At 43.7% G+C, this 18,054-nt stretch overlaps 1 protein-coding gene across 2 annotated transcripts in view; it reads right to left on the reverse strand.

Annotated features, from left to right (window-relative positions):
* The window catches only part of ANKFY1 (ankyrin repeat and FYVE domain containing 1), a 51,096-nt gene that overhangs the window by 8,635 nt on the left and 24,407 nt on the right, over positions 1 to 18,054 (reverse strand). For both annotated transcript variants that reach the window (XR_016439041.1, XM_090026588.1), the window contains exons 5-20: positions 16,939 to 17,062; positions 16,018 to 16,167; positions 15,121 to 15,286; positions 13,527 to 13,731; positions 12,924 to 12,992; positions 11,850 to 12,049; positions 11,138 to 11,235; positions 10,407 to 10,632; positions 9,630 to 9,728; positions 8,621 to 8,774; positions 7,249 to 7,417; positions 4,905 to 5,023; positions 4,121 to 4,277; positions 1,988 to 2,188; positions 695 to 871; positions 220 to 367 (exon numbers count right to left, since the gene is read on the reverse strand). Coding sequence is in view for 1 of the 2 variants with exons in the window: in XM_090026588.1 (XP_089882714.1) it covers positions 220 to 367; positions 695 to 871; positions 1,988 to 2,188; positions 4,121 to 4,277; positions 4,905 to 5,023; positions 7,249 to 7,417; positions 8,621 to 8,774; positions 9,630 to 9,728; positions 10,407 to 10,632; positions 11,138 to 11,235; positions 11,850 to 12,049; positions 12,924 to 12,992; positions 13,527 to 13,731; positions 15,121 to 15,286; positions 16,018 to 16,167; positions 16,939 to 17,062 (2,462 nt within the window). In the remaining variant the exon portion in view is untranslated. The remainder of the gene's footprint in view (positions 1 to 219; positions 368 to 694; positions 872 to 1,987; positions 2,189 to 4,120; positions 4,278 to 4,904; positions 5,024 to 7,248; positions 7,418 to 8,620; positions 8,775 to 9,629; positions 9,729 to 10,406; positions 10,633 to 11,137; positions 11,236 to 11,849; positions 12,050 to 12,923; positions 12,993 to 13,526; positions 13,732 to 15,120; positions 15,287 to 16,017; positions 16,168 to 16,938; positions 17,063 to 18,054) is intronic.

The following is an 18,054-nucleotide window of genomic DNA, read 5'->3' on the forward strand; positions in this document are numbered from 1 at the left end:
CCCCAACATATCTAGCCAAGTTGTGTACCCCCCCCCCCCCAAAAACAAACCCCAATAAAACACTCCAGTTGGGGCTTCCTCTCAACCCTTTTATATACATCTTTGAAACATGCAGGATGCACCTCAGCTGAACTGCACAACTTGGAGAGTAAAAACTGGATTGCTGGAACTGCAGTGATGTAAACAGTGGATACATTTTGCACAGCCATAAACATTTACCATTATTTCCATTTTCATCCACAGCCGCGAAGTCTACTCCATTCTCAAGAAGGACAGAACAAATTGTGGGAAGGTCCTGCTGAGCTGCTAAATGGAGAGCAGTCTGACGGTGTTTGGTCAGCTCATTCACTTTTGCTCCTGCAAGAAGCTGCGAGAAGATGCAAGAATCTTGATACAAAAACCTCAATCTTCACAAAATAAGCTTAAAGTTGTTGGGGTTTTTTGTGCATTTTAGCCTATGATTCATGTTTGTTTCATTTAAAAACCCATAATTTCTTCTCGGTCTAGAGCAAGTACGCAGATTCCTGGACTCTGGCATAAACCTCATCAAGTCTACCTCTATCTGCAGTTCAGTGTTCTAGTCTGAGTAAATCAGAATTAAAGTATTTTCAAAACACTAAGCGTCTCTGCCCATGGAAAATCAGGAGGCATTCTGATAATAAGAGGCGTAAAAGACTAGGTCTCCGTTACATACCAGATTGCGCACAATGATTTCTGAGCCTGCCTGCACAGCTAGATGTAGAGGTGTCAGTTTGGAGGCATCCTGGACCCGAGAGTTTACATTGGCCTGGACACTGATTAGGAAGAGCACACTCTCAATGTCAGAGTTCTGAACAGCTAAGTGGAGGAAGTTTCGACCTTTATTATCCACCTGCAAAGGACATACAAAGAAATCTTGTGAAGTTATCCATACGTAAAATATCCTGACTGCTTTGGTCTCAGTGTTGCTTACAAAATAGTATTCTTACTCCTTCACTGTAACCTATAGATATTAGAAAGGAAGGGGGAAACTGATGCCGTCTAGTCAGCATCCAGCCAACAAATCAAGTTGCCAGTCTACATTATTGATTGGATTTACTGGCCCTACAGTAGCTCCATTTCCACACTATTTACATGCTTTTTTTCAAATTTGACCCTTTTACGATCTTTGTCTTCTCATTTGACATTTTGATCAGAGGGATGTGTCATATTCAAGTAGTTGTTAGTTTTGTTATACACATTTAGCAAATGGGGTGGCAACCAAGCAGCTAGCACTGAGGACAGAAATACAAAGCCACCAAGACTAATGCAAGATGTGCTCCCATTTATTCTGTGGTTTAAACTCAAGTGCATGGTGGTCATGTGCCTTTAAAGCAGCATTAACACACTGGACAATTTAGAATTAAGCAAAATACAGCAGATGCAAAATTTAGACACTGTCTGTAGTAATGGAGTTCACTAAAGATACCTAAATACTCCATAGCTAACTTACATAAAAGGTAGGATAAGACTCTTGAACTGATGCTGCCATCTCCCCACAAGAACGCTGAAGATACAGGTGGAGGTTTTCACGGCAGTGCTGGCTTACAGTTCAGCGTAATGTTTACAGCAAAACCAAGAAACATCCCCCAAACTGTCAGAATAGCACAACATAACCATAGGACCTTCCAGGCTCACACAATTTGTTAGAGACCCACAACAAGCCAGTTTACATCACTTGAAACTGTACCAATATCATACTTCCCCTTTTTGCATCCAGCCACCCTCAGCCAATTTAGTTCAATTAAGAGAAGAGTGTAACTAGAGTACAAGCTGCCACATGGAACAGCATACCATATCATAGGCAGCCTCTGATTTTTCAGGGCACCTTCTTATCATATTTAGAAGAAAAAGTATCCAGCATGTTAAATATGTGAACTAAGCTATTGCCTCTTCTGGGAAACCAGCTACCTATTACCTAGCTTAGCATTTGGTACCACAGAATTTAGTGTACGCTCTCCCCATTTACCTGCTCAGCAGCTCCAGGCTCCCGCTTCAGGATTGCCTCAGCTGCCTTGTTATTCTTGTAGGTCATAGCACATGCAAACGGGGTCATGCCTTGTCTATCACGCACATTCAATCTAATATCTGGGTGTGAAATCATCAGCTGGATAATAACACCATGTTGGTTGCTAATGGCAACATGGATTGGAGTTCTTCCTTCTGCATCCTACAAGTGAAAAAGTCATGCTGCACATTAGACACAGAAGTTTGCCCACTACCAATATAGTTCAGATCTATTACCGTTTATCCCAGATTAGCCCCAACAGTAGACCTTTCACAGCATAAAACACAGAAGTTAAGTCTTTCCATATTCATAGTCGGTATGGTCAGAAGGGACCCGAGCAGATCAAAGTCCGAACCACTGCCATGGCAGGAAGGAGTCCTGGGGTCAAATGACCCCGGCAAGGCGTTTGTCTAGCCTGGTCTTAAGGCCCCCAGGGTAGAAGCCAGCACCACTACGCTTGGAAGTTGGTCCCAGATCCTAGCCGCCCTGACCGTGAAGTAGCGCCTCCTGATGTCTAGTCTGAATCTACCCTCTGCCAGCTTGTGACTGTTATTTCTAGTCACTCCTGGTGGTGCTTGGGGGAAAAGGGACTTCCCCAGTGCCTGCTGGTTCCCTCTGACTACTTTGTAAATGGCCACTAGATCCCCCCTCAGCCTTCTCTTGTCGAGGCTGAACATGTTCAGGTCCCACAGCCTCTCCTCGTAGGGCCTGCCCTGCTACCCCCTGATCACGCGAGTGGCCCTCCTCTGGACCTTCTCCATGTTGTCCACATCCCCCCTGAAGTGCGGTGCGCAGAACTGGACGCAATACTCCAGCTGCAGCCTGACCAGTGTTGCATAGGAGGGGGAGGATCACCCCCATGGACCTGCTTGAGATGGGTCTCTGGATGCATGACAAGGTATGGTTAGCCTTCCTGACCGCGTCCCCACACTGTTGGCCCATGTTCATCTTGGCATCAATAACAACTCCAAGATCCTTTTCTGCCTCCGCATTGATGAGAAGGGAGTTCCCCAGTTCTTCCCCTGCCAGGTGCAGCACTTTGCACTTGTCCGTGTTGAATCCCATCCTGTTCTCATTCGCCCACCCCTGTAACCTGTCTAGGTCTGATTGCAGCCTATTCCTCCCTTCTGGTGTGCCCACTTCTCCCCACATCTTAGTGTCATCAGGAAATTTGAACAGGGTGCTTTTTACCCCCCTTGTCCAAGTCGCTGATGAAGACGTTGAACAGTGCGGGCCCAAGGACCGAGCCCTGCGGAGCCCCACTGCCCACATCCCTCCAGGTCAAGCAAGACCCGTCCACCACCACTCTGGGTGCAGCCCTTCAGCCAATTAGCAACCCATCTGACTGTGTAGGTATTGACGCCACAGGCTTTACTGTAGGCATTGATTGTAGGCTTGACTCTTTAACTAAAACTTAATCTCTTTGGGCTACGTGGCAGAAGCTAGTTCAAACCAGCAGATCCATATCCTCAAATACTCCTTCCTTCCTCTTCCCCCAGCTATATTTTATGCATTTAAGTAGTGCCGTGTTGAAAGCAAGGCATTATTAGAAGCAAAGGACTGAAGCAGACCTCCTGACCACATCCCCCTCCCCCCAGACAAGGCTTAGAGTTAATCTGTTCAAAACTGGATGTTCTATATTCAGGCAAGCATCTCACTATAGCTGCAAAAGCACCCAATAAATCCTGCATGCCAGAAGAGAAGGACCCTGCTAAAGCCTTGGCTGCTACAATGGCAGGAAATATTAAGCAAGATATGCCTGAAGTCTTGCCAAGTAGACCTATGGCACAAATTCCAAACTTCATAATTCAGTCACGTTTTGTTTGTTTGTTTGTTTTTTAAAAAGCAAAAAACACATTAACTGTTCACGCAAGTCAGGGCCGGGCAAAATACAGCCAGTGGGCTGCATCCAGCCCGCCAGGTCATTTTATCCAGCCCATGGAGCCCCTAAATACTAATTTACTAAGTTTCTGATTTGGCTCAAGTCCCTGTCAAAGCTGGCTGGAGCCAGGTGCAGTAGGACCTAAAAGGGAGCCCTCAGCAGGCTTGAGCAGCCCAGCCCCACCCCGCTTTTTAAAATAAATCTGTACATACCTGTGCATTTACATTGGCACCAAATTCTAGAAGGCACTGTACCCCCTCTTCCAGGCCCCAGCAAGCTGCCAAGTGCAGGGGGGTTTGGGCATCATGAGCTTCTTCTTCTCCTTCTCCATTAGGGCTTGGCTTTCTTGAGCTATTCACATCACAGCCACTGAAAAGCAAGCAGAGTAGTCAAGTTACACCCATGGATAAATCAATATTTACAGGTTTGAACAAACATAGAAAGAGCTTCTCTACCATCAACTGTACATACCACGTAAGCAAGCTCTTTTCATCATCATTAGCAATAAAATAAAAAAAAAAAATTGTTTCCAACACTAAGGCCAATTGTTTTTGCTACAGGACTTCTCACCACCACTGAGAAATTCAAAAAAGCGATTATCTGCAGTACACTGAACTATGCTTTGCAATACGTGTGCCAATTGCTATGCAGCATGTGGCTCACACTGCTTAAAAGCTGATCCTGTTTCAAACTGAACAGTCAAATCTAAAAAGTAAACTTGTTAACTTTTATAACTGTCAGTCCACTAGCAGGGTGCATATTTACTGCCTGCTTGAAAGCAGAGTTAGTCGTTAAACTGTTTCAGACTAACGCACTTACACAGTTAGCATGTTAAAAAGGTTACTTTATGATGCACACTAGTGCACTACACCATAGTGCTGAAAAACAACATCAGTTGGAAAAGGTCCGTTTCTCACTAGCGGCAAAACAATGTGCAAATTCTAGATGCAACACACAAAAGCATTTAAAAAGTGCCATGTAAAGCCAACTTCTAACCTCCGTATAAGGAAGCATGCTATTTGTTCATTGTTTTCATCAATGGCTCTATGCAAAAGAGTCTGTAGGCATCCACCTGGCCCTGGACCCCAGCATGTTGCATCACAACCATGTCGGACCTGAATTAAGAACAAGAAGCAAAATAAGAACAGCATACAAACTGAGATACAGCTGTTTTGCCATGTGCTGGCATAGGAATTCTCAGCCCATAATTAACCAGTTTTGCTTAGCAATTTGGGATTGCCTTTGCTAAAGAGGAAAAAGTTAAGAAACCTGCCTTATCCAGGCTTGAAGTTTTTGGTGCAAGGTTGCCATAAAGAACAAGCTTCAATTTGTAACCAGGTTAGCTATTCAGCTAGTAAACTGGGGGCGAGAATGGTAATTAGTAGGCATGAAAGGAATTATCATATTTCCTCAAATGCTGCTCCAACCATCCTCTGGTGTTGTTTTCCTCAGCTCAGGGGTGGAGCCACTGCTACTGCCTGTCCAGGCTGCATGCTGTGCCCCATGAGAAGACAGAGGCAGGAGTAGCAAAAGCAAGCAAGAAGGAAGAAGAAAGGAGGGCAGGGATAGACACGAAGGGGCAGACTGCTTGCCTCCCAGCTGCTACTTTTCCTACTTGGTAGGGGAGACAGATTTAGGTGGTCCCCCAATTGATTAGATTTTAGACATAGAAAGTCTGACATGGATTTGACTTCATTTTAAAAATTTTCCATGCCTAGAACCTAATAAAGTAGATGGGGGCTGGGGGCATCTTTAAGAAGTTCAAAGGCGCTCTTGGATTCAGGAAAATACATTAATCTAGTTAGCCAGAGCAACTTTTTTAGATGGCCACAAAGTTCAGAGAACTAAGACACAGTCCCCACAAGCCAGCAACTTGTCCATGCACACACAGCAACAATTTGGAAATTCAAGCAAGCCAGCTGCTCCATTCCATTTGCCAAGAAAAAAACACTTTGGAATTGACTCAACTAATTTAACTCAAGCTTGCACAGCTGGAACCAAACAAGCTGGTTGTGCTATGCATACCTACAGCATTACTCTCTCTCAAAAGAACAGTGCTAGAAACCAAATATAAAGAAATGCACAATAACGATACCTATTTAGCTTGCGTCAGGTATGCAGTTGTCCCCCAATCCTGGGCTCCCCCTACACTGGCACGCAGCAGACTCCCATAGCCAGCAGTTCCTTTGCCTAGGGGATTCCCAGCCACAGAGGCCAGGTGCAGCTGGGACCAAGAGTCCCACAACTATGGGGTGTCTAGTCCCTGCAGCTGATGGGCTCCTAGTCTTGGCTTCCCCTGCATTAGTTGTGGGGCTCTGTCCTGGCTGTGCACAAGGTTCAAAGCCCCCCTCAACTGATGGGGCTCCCAGCTACAGGGGAAGACCTTGCTATACATGCAAATTAAAGCTCAACAGCACCCAGCTATAAAAAAAAAAAAAAAAAAAAAAAGTGTACAACTTTTGAAGTTTAACTTCATAGCTGGTTGGAGCTTTTCACTGTAAAAGCTACTTTGCACTTGTAGCTGGTCTTAACATAACTGCGCAGTAAACCAGTTAACCGTATGATTCAACTGTAACATGTAGAGGAGGCCTGAGTACAATTAAAAAAGGCTGGCTGGTAAGTTGACTTTCATTTATCAAAAATGAAAATAGTTGGTAATTTTTTTTTTTTTTTTATATATTTTTTTTTTTAAGGGACATAAAAGGGAGACCGAGAAAACCCTCATCTTCACTACAGACAGCATCAAGACCTCTCTGCTGGATTACTTGCAATTGCATGAGATCTGGTCTGGACAAAGCAAGTTAGAAGCCCTTCAGTTTCACTAGGCTCAAGTTTAAAGTAAGTGTGGCAAGAAAAGCTGAACTGCAGTTTCAGGAGTACCAGTAGACCTCTGGGGCTTTGCTATTTGGACCCAACAGAAATTTCAGCTACTATTCTCCTGCCAGATAACATAGTTGCATCTCAGCCTTCTCTTCCCCAACCAACAAGTCAAGGGACCTAGAAAGCAAAAGCATTGCAGATCCCAAAGATCATAACGTTGAGACAACGCTGAGTAATGTGTGGTGGCAGAAGCAAGCGATTGGGTTTGAACTGAGATACAAGATAAAGCCTTCCAAAAAGGGAGGTAAGCCACCTCTCTAGTATCAGTTTATCATCTCCCAATATTGGGCAATGCTGCAGAAAACCCAAACTGGCAGTAATTCCATAGTTCATAAAGCTTGCAAGTAAACACTGGAAAGACTGGGGAGGGGGGAAACAAAAAAACTAAACCAAAACAAAAAGAATCACTCTCTCAATTACTAGAAAATGAAGCAGTTTGTGAGGTGGTATTAGGCTTTACCAGAGTTGATGCAATGTCTTCCAGGTTGTTTTCCAGGGCAAGCCACAGTGGAGGATTCCCTCTCTCGTCTGGCACAGACATGTCAGCTCCTCTGGTACAAATAGCATCAACCACAAGGGGAAGCTGATTTTTTATAGCAAGCTGGAGGGCAGTCTCTCCATCCTGGGTCCTGTAAGTAACAAACCATTGTTGCATGAGGTCTGTTTCCACCTCATTAGGGGTCAGCTTAGCAATAAATGGCAACAGGAAACGTAGCCTCTGAATTAACAGATGTAGAGGGTGTTAAAGCTAGCTTTAACTCCATAGCCGAGACAGTGGCACAAACCACTGCAGTGCTGTTGAGCACACCAAAATACTTCAAGTTTCCTGAGCTGCTGGCCCAGTATAGTAGAGAACACTATATAGTACACAATGGAACTACGGAGCAGAGAACAGTTTTTAAATAAAACAAAGAGAGCACCAAGTGAGCAAGTTCTTCAACAATGAACTCTAACCACGGGGCAAGCTAGAGAGAGGCTTAGTGCCATGAAATTGAGACCATTGTACTGATGCCCAGGTTCTAAACATGCTACTAGGAATTTATTTGATCTCATTAGGCAGACAACACTCTTGGCTAGAGGCAATTTTTATTAGATCAACTAAATAGTAGCAAAAAAAAAATTCTCTTTCTTTGCAAGCTTTCAGGTCCAAACACCCTTTGTCACGCAGAGGAGACTTCAAAAGGACTGTAAAAATTCTCTCAAGTAGAAAACTTCATCATGCACCAGGGAGCTAAAGGAAGATGGGGTTCCCTAAGTTTCAAAGTCTATTTGGGAAAAAATTGCTCTGTCAATGTGCAGATTAGGCAGAGATAATGCTCCTTTGATCTCCTTACATATTCTATTATGGGTTTTTTTAGGTTCCTTCCTCCCCACAAAAGCCTTCTAGGAATAAGCCAATATCAAGGTGGCAAAAGCAGGACATTAACTGCTCTGAAGAGACTTCCAGTTCTCACAACATGGAGAAACTGGATTTAAGGGTACACATTCACTGAGCATTTGAGGAGCTACTGTTAAATTTCACCTACTTATCCAAGCTGCAAAATAAAGGACAGCGACAGCCTCAAGGGGCCATTGTTCCTCTCATATCACTTCAGTTGTAGTTACTGTAAGGGCCATGTGCCGTCTTCAATCCCAAGTGAAGGCCCCTTTCCAGTCACTGGGAAACTGGCCAGAGATTAATGCCAAGTAAGCCCTCACATCTAGAAGAAATGGCCCAGCAGCCATTATACTTTGTTAAAGGCCAACTTTTGTTATCCATCTTATTTTCACTTCTGACCTGCCCCCCCATGTGGTATTCCTCAGATTCTGAACTACATCAGCTCAAGTCTTACCTGACATTGATATCAGCCTGGTGTTCCAACAGAAAAAGTGCACTCTTGCTATCCTGTCTCTGTATTGCCATGTGTAGCAGAGTCTGTCCATCTGACATGGTGTCATTAATGGATGCCCCAGACCCAAGCAGCTGAGCTGCTATTGTGTGCATACCTGAAAGGGAAAACTCATTGGTTTTTTTAACTGGAGTGACAATAAGGAGCCTCTACAAAGTTTTTACCCATTACGGCTTTTTGTACAAAAAGCCCCATTACCAACTAAACAAACACCTTAGCGTGGGGCTTTCGCTCCGCTTCAGTCTGAGCCTTTACTAAAATTATACAGATATAGCTTAAAGCTCAGTTTACGCACCAAGTCACCAGTTAGTCTAGCTCATGTTTTTCATGGGCATCTGTTAAGTGGTTGGTTTTACTACCGTCCACAATTTTCCCATCGCCCTGCTTTGGTTTTGTTTTAGCAAGAGCAATCCAAACTAGAGTTCATAAACGTTAGAAGACTCTGGGTTGTGCCCATCTCAGATTTGCTTATGGTGTCTCCATTATGGCCCATCACCACGGCTACCCAAAACTTAACTGGGGAGGCCAGAAGCTGGCAAGATTTTGTAGATCTCCCATATTTAACAGTCTTCCCTTGTCTCAAAAGCATTAGATAGTGAAGTTAGCAGCAACGGATCTTAAGGCTAAGGGGGAAAGACCTGAAGCCTACCAGAAGAGCATGATATTTTATAGAACAGTACTCTGGGAATCAGTAAACAGATTAGCAGTCACTGGAATAAATGCCTCTAGCTCAGCCATAAGATTAGAGGTGTTCTCCAGACCATGCCATAAAACTGGGAGTTGCCAGGCTTGCCATAGGAACCAAAATACAGGTTACAAGACATTTTTAACAAAAACACCAAGTTGCTAGCTAGACAATTAAGTCCAGACTTCATTCATGATGCGCCATTAGTGACACTGGCTGCAAGGGTCAGTTTGAAGAAGACGGTTATCAACCTGTGTAGGCACTTACCTGTCCATAATGCTAACCCCAATACGGTCTGATCTCTCGAGTCCTTGAGACTAAAGTCAGGAATGATCTGCAAGTTGTTGGTTGCATGAAGGGCATTAGCTGAAAGAAAATCGCCACATTATTTTAGCCAGTGTGGAACAGGAGTTCCTCTATTTCAGAGCTGTTCCCGTTGTCATTGCGGCTGCAAGTGACAGCACTGCTCCGCTGGGCTGCGGCATTTTGTTTTCAACTGACCCAAAACACACCACTAAGCTTTAGGCCTTTACCCATGCAGGGGGGTATTTTTTGGTGCTGCTACTTCTATAAAGGCCCTCTGAAAAAAGGACCACAGTAATGCAGAACTGACATTCCACCTCTCAGGAAAAAGGGAAGAAATCATCTACTGCTGAAGCACCTATATGATCAGAATATCAATTAATTAGTTAATTATTCATAAATGCAAGTTCTGTATCCATCCTATGCAACTGGAGAGAAGTATCCAATAAGCAAGACTTCCTACTGTCAAATCTAAAGTATAGGGCTAGAAAACTAGATCAGACTAACAATACCCATTCCAACCCGAGCAAGGGGTACATTTTAAAGTGCAGCTACTCTCCGGTAGTACAACGTTACTGAATAAGTTAATGAGTTCTCCTTGGAGACAAACTTGTATAGCTCAGTTAATAGAACAGAGCCCAGGAAGCAGATTTCAGGCGTTAGGTCAAACAGTGGAAGCTGCCAGTTGCACACACTGAAGCAAACCAAATTAGCAGCATCAATACAGACTACAATACCTACCTTTTTGTTCCAATATGACCGATACCACATCTGGGTGGTTATGGGCAATAGCCATATGAAGGGGAGTTTGCAGGTGGACATTATCTGCTGCTGTGGACAAGGATGCATCCTTATGACTAGGTATTGCTTCTGTGGTCTGGATATTAGGATTGGCTCCTTGTTGCAGGAGCTCTGCTGTAAGGTTTGCCAAGCCATGTCGACAGGCTGTATGCAGTGGAGTTTCCCCCTTTAACAGAAAACATAGGCAGTTAGCTGCTTTACACTAAAACAGTAAACCTATGTTACAACCGAGTATAGTCTTTTCTAGGCCAGGCTTCTCTCTTTCATCTTACATGCCAATGAGCATCCAGGGCAAAGTGGCTCACATGATCAAATCCCAATTAAAACCCTGACATACTTCTCTGTCAGAACCTAATCCACCTTTGTTATTCTTGTAAGATGTGCTTTGCAAGCAAGCATGCTCCACCACAAGGTGTCTCACCATTTTAGCATTCCAAGTTCTCACAATTATGGAAAGCAGGCTCTTCCCCTACATAGACCAAGCAGCAGTCTTCTCTAAACATGGAGACGCAATGACTTGTTTCAAAATCCAAAGTTAGTGTTAATATTAAAAAAAAAAAAAAGCGCTACAGCTTCTAACTACTGCCAAGTTCCAGACCCGTGCCAAGCAACTTATTTACTGCAACAGTGGAGCAACCCAAAGAGGTTTAGTACAACATAGTACTTCTTACCCATTTGTTCTGGTGGTTGACTTTTGCCCCATGTGTTGCCAGGAAGAGTGCAGCTGCCTCATTACCTGCTCCTGCAGCCCTTTGCAGCAAACAGTTTCCTAATGAGAAACGTTAAATTGCAAGATGCACAATACGGATAATTTGAAATTAAGATTACAAATTCTTGACTGTTTGCTAGACATAACACTGACCTTTGGGTGGGAAGGGAAGAGAGTTTGGCCTAAAAATGACAGCACAAGCAAATACCACTGATCACACTTTTCCAATGCTGCATTCTTGTCCCCAAGCCCTCATTAACAAAGGCAAGTTCCCAGAGTCTTCACTTCCCTTCCAAAACAACAGCAGAGCTCGACCCAAGAAGCCTTGGGATTTCACCCCCATTCTATTCTAGTTCCTTTCCCCAACCCCCAGTGATCCAAGAGCCTGCTGATTTCCTTTCAAAATTCCACTTAGTTAATCTATGCTACACCAGCAAGTCAGAAAAAAAAAAAATCTACAAACAGTGAGTCTACGTACCATTTTCAAGGACTCCCCCTTAAAAAGAGATGGACTAATTCTACTTTATTAAGCATTGACACTACATGTAATAACTTGGAACCTCAAGTTTTATGGAAGATGCCATTGAGCTTGTATGCCGGGTTTAGCTTCCATGACCTTGGCATGCAGACCTTCACCCCTTCACTTGAAGGTGAAGACAAACGCCTAGTTTTACCTGTTACTGTGTCTGGTGCATCTGTATTGCTGCCTCGCTGGATGAGTCTTGCTGCAAAGCTATTCTCATCAAATGATGTCCCGTTTACAACAGGGGTATCCTCAAAAGGGTTTACAGACTGGTCAGATGACACTGTGATATATTGAACTGCAAGCCACAGAGCTGTGCTTCCCTCATGATCCTTAAGTTCCAAGTCCAGTCTAAAACAGATTTCAGGAATTCAGTTATTTATGCAGCTTGCACTGCACCAGGAAAGTTTTAATGGATTTTAAGATTCTTGAAAATGTGGATCTGCTGGAGCTCCAAGCAGCTAAGATCTGCCTGACTAGGCTCCTGACTTTTATAAGCCTGTGGTCAACAGATACAGTATGCAAAAGTTTAGAACAAGTTTTAGCTATAGCTTAAGCAGGACACTTCCATGGAGACTCCTCAAGTAGGCTAGTACAGGGGTGGCAAAATGGCAGATCTAGCTGGTGGCTAGACTCCATTTCCACTGGGCTGGTTTCCGTGGAAACCCTAGGAGCATAGCACAGGGCCAGGGCTTCCATGGAAGTGTCCTACTTAAGCTATAGCTCAACTACCTCAGACTCAAGACTATGTTCGGTATTCTTGCTTGCAAACTAGTGTACACCAGATAAAGCACATTCTTCTCTTCTACGCAGAGCCAGAAGGCAAGTTTCCATCTTGAAATAAGCATCTAGATCAATGGTTCTCACCCATTTTAGGTGCAGGACATGCCTCAATAGCTTTCTCTGGATTTAAAATCAGCACTCTACTTGAACCTGGTTTTTTTTGTTTTTTTTTTTGACTACAAAAGACAAAAGGTCAATAAGTTTGACATTATGGATGCCTGTTTGAAAACCTCCAGGTTTTTTCAAATCACATGCGAGCGTTTGCACACCTTGAGTTGGGCAGCACCCTTGGAAAGATCTATGGCATCTGGGTCAGGTCTTGTTCAGTCAGACTGAGAAGCTAGAAACAACCTATAGCTACACAGCTTTTTCTTCATATTTTTTTTACTACATGAAGCAGGGCACTCAGAGCTACAACCTCCCATGCCACCCCAATACCTACTGTTTGCACTGGAGAAGCTGACTGAATACAGGTTCATTCCTCACAGCAACTGATGCATGCAATGGGGTCCTGCAAAAGGTCAATTACTTGCATCAGGAAATCGTTTACTCAGATTGATTGTTTTACATTAAAGCAGTACAACATCTCCCCTTCCCAGATTTTATGGAGGCGGCAGAATCACCTATATTACATATAGCCTTCCTGTCAAGTCAGGAAGAAGTAAAAAAAGGGAGTAATGCTACATGTTTGGATTGCGTTTAATTATGAGCAATTGTGGTTTCCAAGCCTTTAAAAGGCCAAAGACTTACCACCTCCCTCCCCGGGATATTTGGACCCTTTACTGGTCTGCTACCCTCAACTTACTTTTCCCTCCCACAGCGAGATGAGATCTTTGCACTCCTCACCAATTCACTCCTCCACCCCTCTTCCAGTAGCAGCTACTTTGGGTCAGTAATGCCCAGTAAGACCACCATGCAGCAACAAAAGGCAGCTCTCCATTTAGAAGAAAATTAGCTTTCCAGGGTGCTGCAACACTATTGTCTTAATATTGGATCATGCACTTCACTCGCAGTCTTTGACAGTTAATACTGGCTACAATTTTACCTTCCTTTGCCATCTTGCATGTTTGGATTGGCTCCAGCCTGCAAGAGGGACTCTGCAATCTGTGCCATCTCTGACATTACATCTGGTAAGTGCTTCTTGGGGCTGTATGAGGCCACAAGGTGCAGAGGAGTCTCCTGGTCTCCCAGTGTAGCAGCATTCACACGGGCACCATTTTTAATGAGAAAGTTGGCAGCAAATTTATCTCCTGTTGTGGGGTACAAAAGGATCAGAAGTTGACAGTCTACTGCACACAAGCTGTTTTTCAGTACATGCTTACATACACTGGTATTATTGCCCTTGTGTTAGAACCAGCAGCTTCCCAGCCTCTGGGGAGGCATTTGATCATCCAAAAGTTTGCCAGAAAGGAGTTATTTGTTAAGATTCCATTCCAAGCCACCCATCTTCATTATGGCACTCTAGCAGAGGCGCCTAGTCTTTTATCAGATAAAAGCTTGCTTCCAAATAAAGACGGGGAACCAAGTGGTCTTATTTCAAATACTCCAAGACTTATAACATTATATACTTACAAAATAAGGTAAAAATAGTTGGATGGGGCCTGTTTGTGTTCTTATGCTGTCAAAAAGTCTTGTGAACAGGTATTACATGGCCCTTTCTCTTGCAAGGGATGTCAGTAAATAGCCAAGTTTACTCCCACCCCAGGGCCCCGTGCGCCTGCCAAGTCCCTGCACATCAAGAGCCTATTGAAGCTGCAGCAGCTGCCACCACCAAAGCAAAGCACAAGCCTCTATTATAACTACATAAACCTAGCGTTTCCCACCCCCAAAGCTTCATGTCTTTCCCAGGCCAGATGGATAACCAGCCACTAAAGGTGTTATTCCATTCATAAGCCACCTGAGCATTGCTGCCAGAGCAGCCAATGCTTTCTGGGGATCTCAGAACTCATACAATTCTATTCTTATGTTGAAGAGTGTTAGGTACTCTCAAGTACTTACATGTTTTGTGTGCAAGAGGAGTGCTGATAGAGTTTTACATATTGGAGCCAAAAGAACTACCAGTGCCACTCATTAGAGAACCTAGGACAATCCTGGTTTTCTACAACAGTGTGCTGGTGCAGAGAATTTCCCCTATGCCATGATTAACCAATGGGCATAACAAAGGGCACCTTCCAAATGCTGTGGATGGAAGGAACCCTCAACCTTCCTCCCCTCCCCCATGTAAACCCACTTGATGTAGTCAGGTCTCACCTACGTGGCAGCAGCAAGTGACACTAGCAGAGTCAAATCCATGTTAATAAACACCATCTACCTATATTTCTGCACTTCAAAGTAACCTGGGGGAGCAGGGGAGAACACAGGGGCAGTCAGCTTTTGTGGCAGTCATTTTGGTCACCAGCCTGGCAAGCTAGATCTACATCCCAAAATAATCCTTTTAAACTGCCATTTCTATTAACAGGACAAGGCAAAAATTGAGTTTCAGATTCAGGTCTCTTGCCAAGAAGTGATCAATATTGAAACCAAACAGCCTCTGCAAGAAAAAAAGAAGTAACACGAAGTAGCGCTCAAGCAATGCTCAAGTAAGATCTTTAAAATCTGATTGTAGAGTTGCAAGAGCAAGTTATTGCATCAGTCTTCACCTCTCTGGATGGCTTTGTGCAATAGACTCCAGCCTTTCTTGTCCACCATATCCACATCAGCTTTGTAGTTGACCAACGTGGTTGCAATACCCTCCAATCTTTGGGAGAGGGCTAGATCTAAAGCAAGGTCTCCATTCTTATCCAATTCGTTCAGCTTCCCAGGCAGCTACAACAGAATTTAGTTGACCAACATGAGTCTACAAGAAGCATGAAGTCCAATTACTTTTTTGAGGCACATTAGCTCATCTTTAGTGCTAAAAGAAGGAAGATCTCAGTCAAAAAAGACCACCCCCCATCCATCTCCCAGAGAGAAGTGGAGTCAGAAGAAATCCAAATTATATATGTTATGCCTCCATTATGCCTCTTTTGGGTTTCATTTTAAAACCAGAAAAAGCTGCAAGATATTCAGCAATGTACTTGGTCAGACACAGCTTTAGGAGTTAGTACATACAAGTAAAGAAAAAAAAAAAAGAAAAGAAAAAAGGAACTGAACAAGGGTTTAGTGAAATTAATACTAGAGACTATACCAAGTAGTCCCTCAGAGGCAAAAGTTGCATTACAGAATCACTATATAGAGCAGTCCAAAGACTGAACTGTTCACAAGCAACATCATCATTTCAAGAACAGCTGTTCTGTTGCAGGCCAATAATGCTCCATTATCCCCAATGATACTAGATACCACATATTAAAATGTATCGTTTGGAGTTAGTTACGTAGCTTTTGGAAGCAAGTAGATAAAATACTAAGCACTTCCTAAAATGATCTTTTCCTTGCTTCAGTTCAGGTTCCATACCCAGCTCACGAGCCCAAATTTTACAGGTAAGTATACGGCTGGAATCATTAAAACAGCTATTTCTAGTTAACACTAGTTCAAATAGAAAGTAGCTCTTAGCATACCTGTGAATCCATCTCAATAAGGTACAGGAAGACTACATCTTCTCTCTCCACTTTAATAGCTTTATGCAAAGGATACTGAGTCTTGGATTTGAACATTTTATACAACAGCTGAGCGCTCATGCTGCTGAAGTCCTCTTTCCTCAGGTCATCCTAAAGAAAGAACTCAGAAGTAAGTGACACTGGTATTTTGTAGCATAATGTAGTGCTGTGGTCGTCTGCTCCATTTGACCATACCCAACATGTGTTCAAGGAATTTGCCAGGACTCTTAGCAGAAGTCTGCCATCTAGTGGCGCAATTCAAATTCTCCTAGGACTAGGAACAGAGTCTCCTTCTCATTTTGGAGACTCACAAGAACATTTTATAGTTCATTGTTGACTGGTTTTTACAGACAGCTGTTTTTTTTCCCCCTAGACAGGCCAAGATTTATACTTTCAGGCAAATATGATCTACTTAATGGGCTGAAAATTGAAGTCAAGGGGAATGGCTTTCAGAACCTCATTTGCTTCCTGCAATACATCCAGATGCACCAAAAAAGCCTGTTTTGGCTAGCTGATGCTTTTAAACTCCAAGTTAGTACAGAGGCAAGCTTTTTTTTTTTTTAGATTTAGAGAAAGGATGAATTCAAAGCATACAGACGCCCCGGTTGTTCTCTGTCCCCTGCTCCAACCTCCTGGAGTACAAGTAGGCCAATGATCAACTTGAGCAATTCTTTCCAAAAGGAAGCCTTTGATTACAGTATTATAAAAAGGTTCTAAAAATGGTAACCAGTGTTCAATAAGTAGTTATGAACACTGAGTGCTACATGCATCATAAAATGATATCACTTGCTTATTCTGCCCAGAAATTACAAGTTGCTTGCTTAATCTAAAACGGTACGTGCACACAGTCCTTCTCCTGCATCCTCCTACCATGGTACTTACCCAGTGACTAGCTATTATCTCAGCACAGTAGTTCAGTAGAGTGCTAGCATTCAGCTCCTCTGCTGTCTGATAGAAACGAATGCAGTTCCTGACATTTACAAGCGACATGACACCTTTTTCACATCTGTCACAACAAACAGAACCAGTATTAAGAGCTGATAAGGAAGTTCTCAGAGTAGAGTTGCCATGTTTAGCAATCAAGCAGCCAGCTAGAAGGCATGCCTGGAGCCAAACCATATTGAAGCAGGAAGGGAGGCATGGTCCATTGTACGTCCACATAGAACTGTGATAGAGAAAGCTCCCCTATGCCCCACTCATCTGTCTGTCCCCTGCTGCTACCTCCCTCCCTCTTGTGTCTCGTCAGAACAGCTTCAGAAACTAAAAAGCCTCAAAAAACTAGACCATGATCTGCCAAAAGGAGGATTCCCACAACACTGTCTCATTCTAAAAAACATAGCAAGTTAAATGGTCCCGAGGTAAGGAAGGACACTGCCTCCTTCCTATGAAAGCAAGCTGAAATACCTATTACTCTGAAGGTAGCAGTCTTACAAATCACCCAGAATTAACAGACTACATCCAGTGGAGCAGGCCCATCTTTCAGGCTGAAAAAGCAAGCTTGCTTGCATGATGCATCTAGTCAGACATGGCTGCAAGTAATGTGAAAAGACAGAATATGCAAGTTTTCGTCTGCAGGGGTCAGCATTCCTACCACGCTTTCGTGGGTTATGAAACTGTAGATGGACTAAACCCCAAAAGCAGCTACTTAGCCAGTAGCTGCGAAGGCAGCACAGGATGTCGGGATACTTTACTAAACAGACTTCCCGGGAGCATCTAGACGAGCCCGCATGTGCCTCTTGCTGCATCTCAGAGTGGTTTGGGATGTGGCAAGAGGCACACTGGGAACAAAAAACAAACAAACAAAAACAAACGTTATCCAGGTATCAGAATAAGAGACAGGGCAGGAAAAGAGTGGGGCATGGCATGTCATGGTCCCCAACTGTGCCCCGAGGTAACCCAGGAGCCAGTCCTTCAGAGAGACTCTGGTTTCTAGCCAGAGCATCTCTATGGTGCTCCTGCTGCCCCAGCATGCAGGGCATGAACCCTCAGAAGGCTGGG

The sequence above is a fragment of the Crocodylus siamensis genome, chromosome 13 (genome assembly GCF_052110815.1).
Source record: "Crocodylus siamensis isolate JL-2025a chromosome 13, ASM5211081v1, whole genome shotgun sequence".
Classification (NCBI taxonomy): domain Eukaryota; kingdom Metazoa; phylum Chordata; order Crocodylia; family Crocodylidae; genus Crocodylus; species Crocodylus siamensis.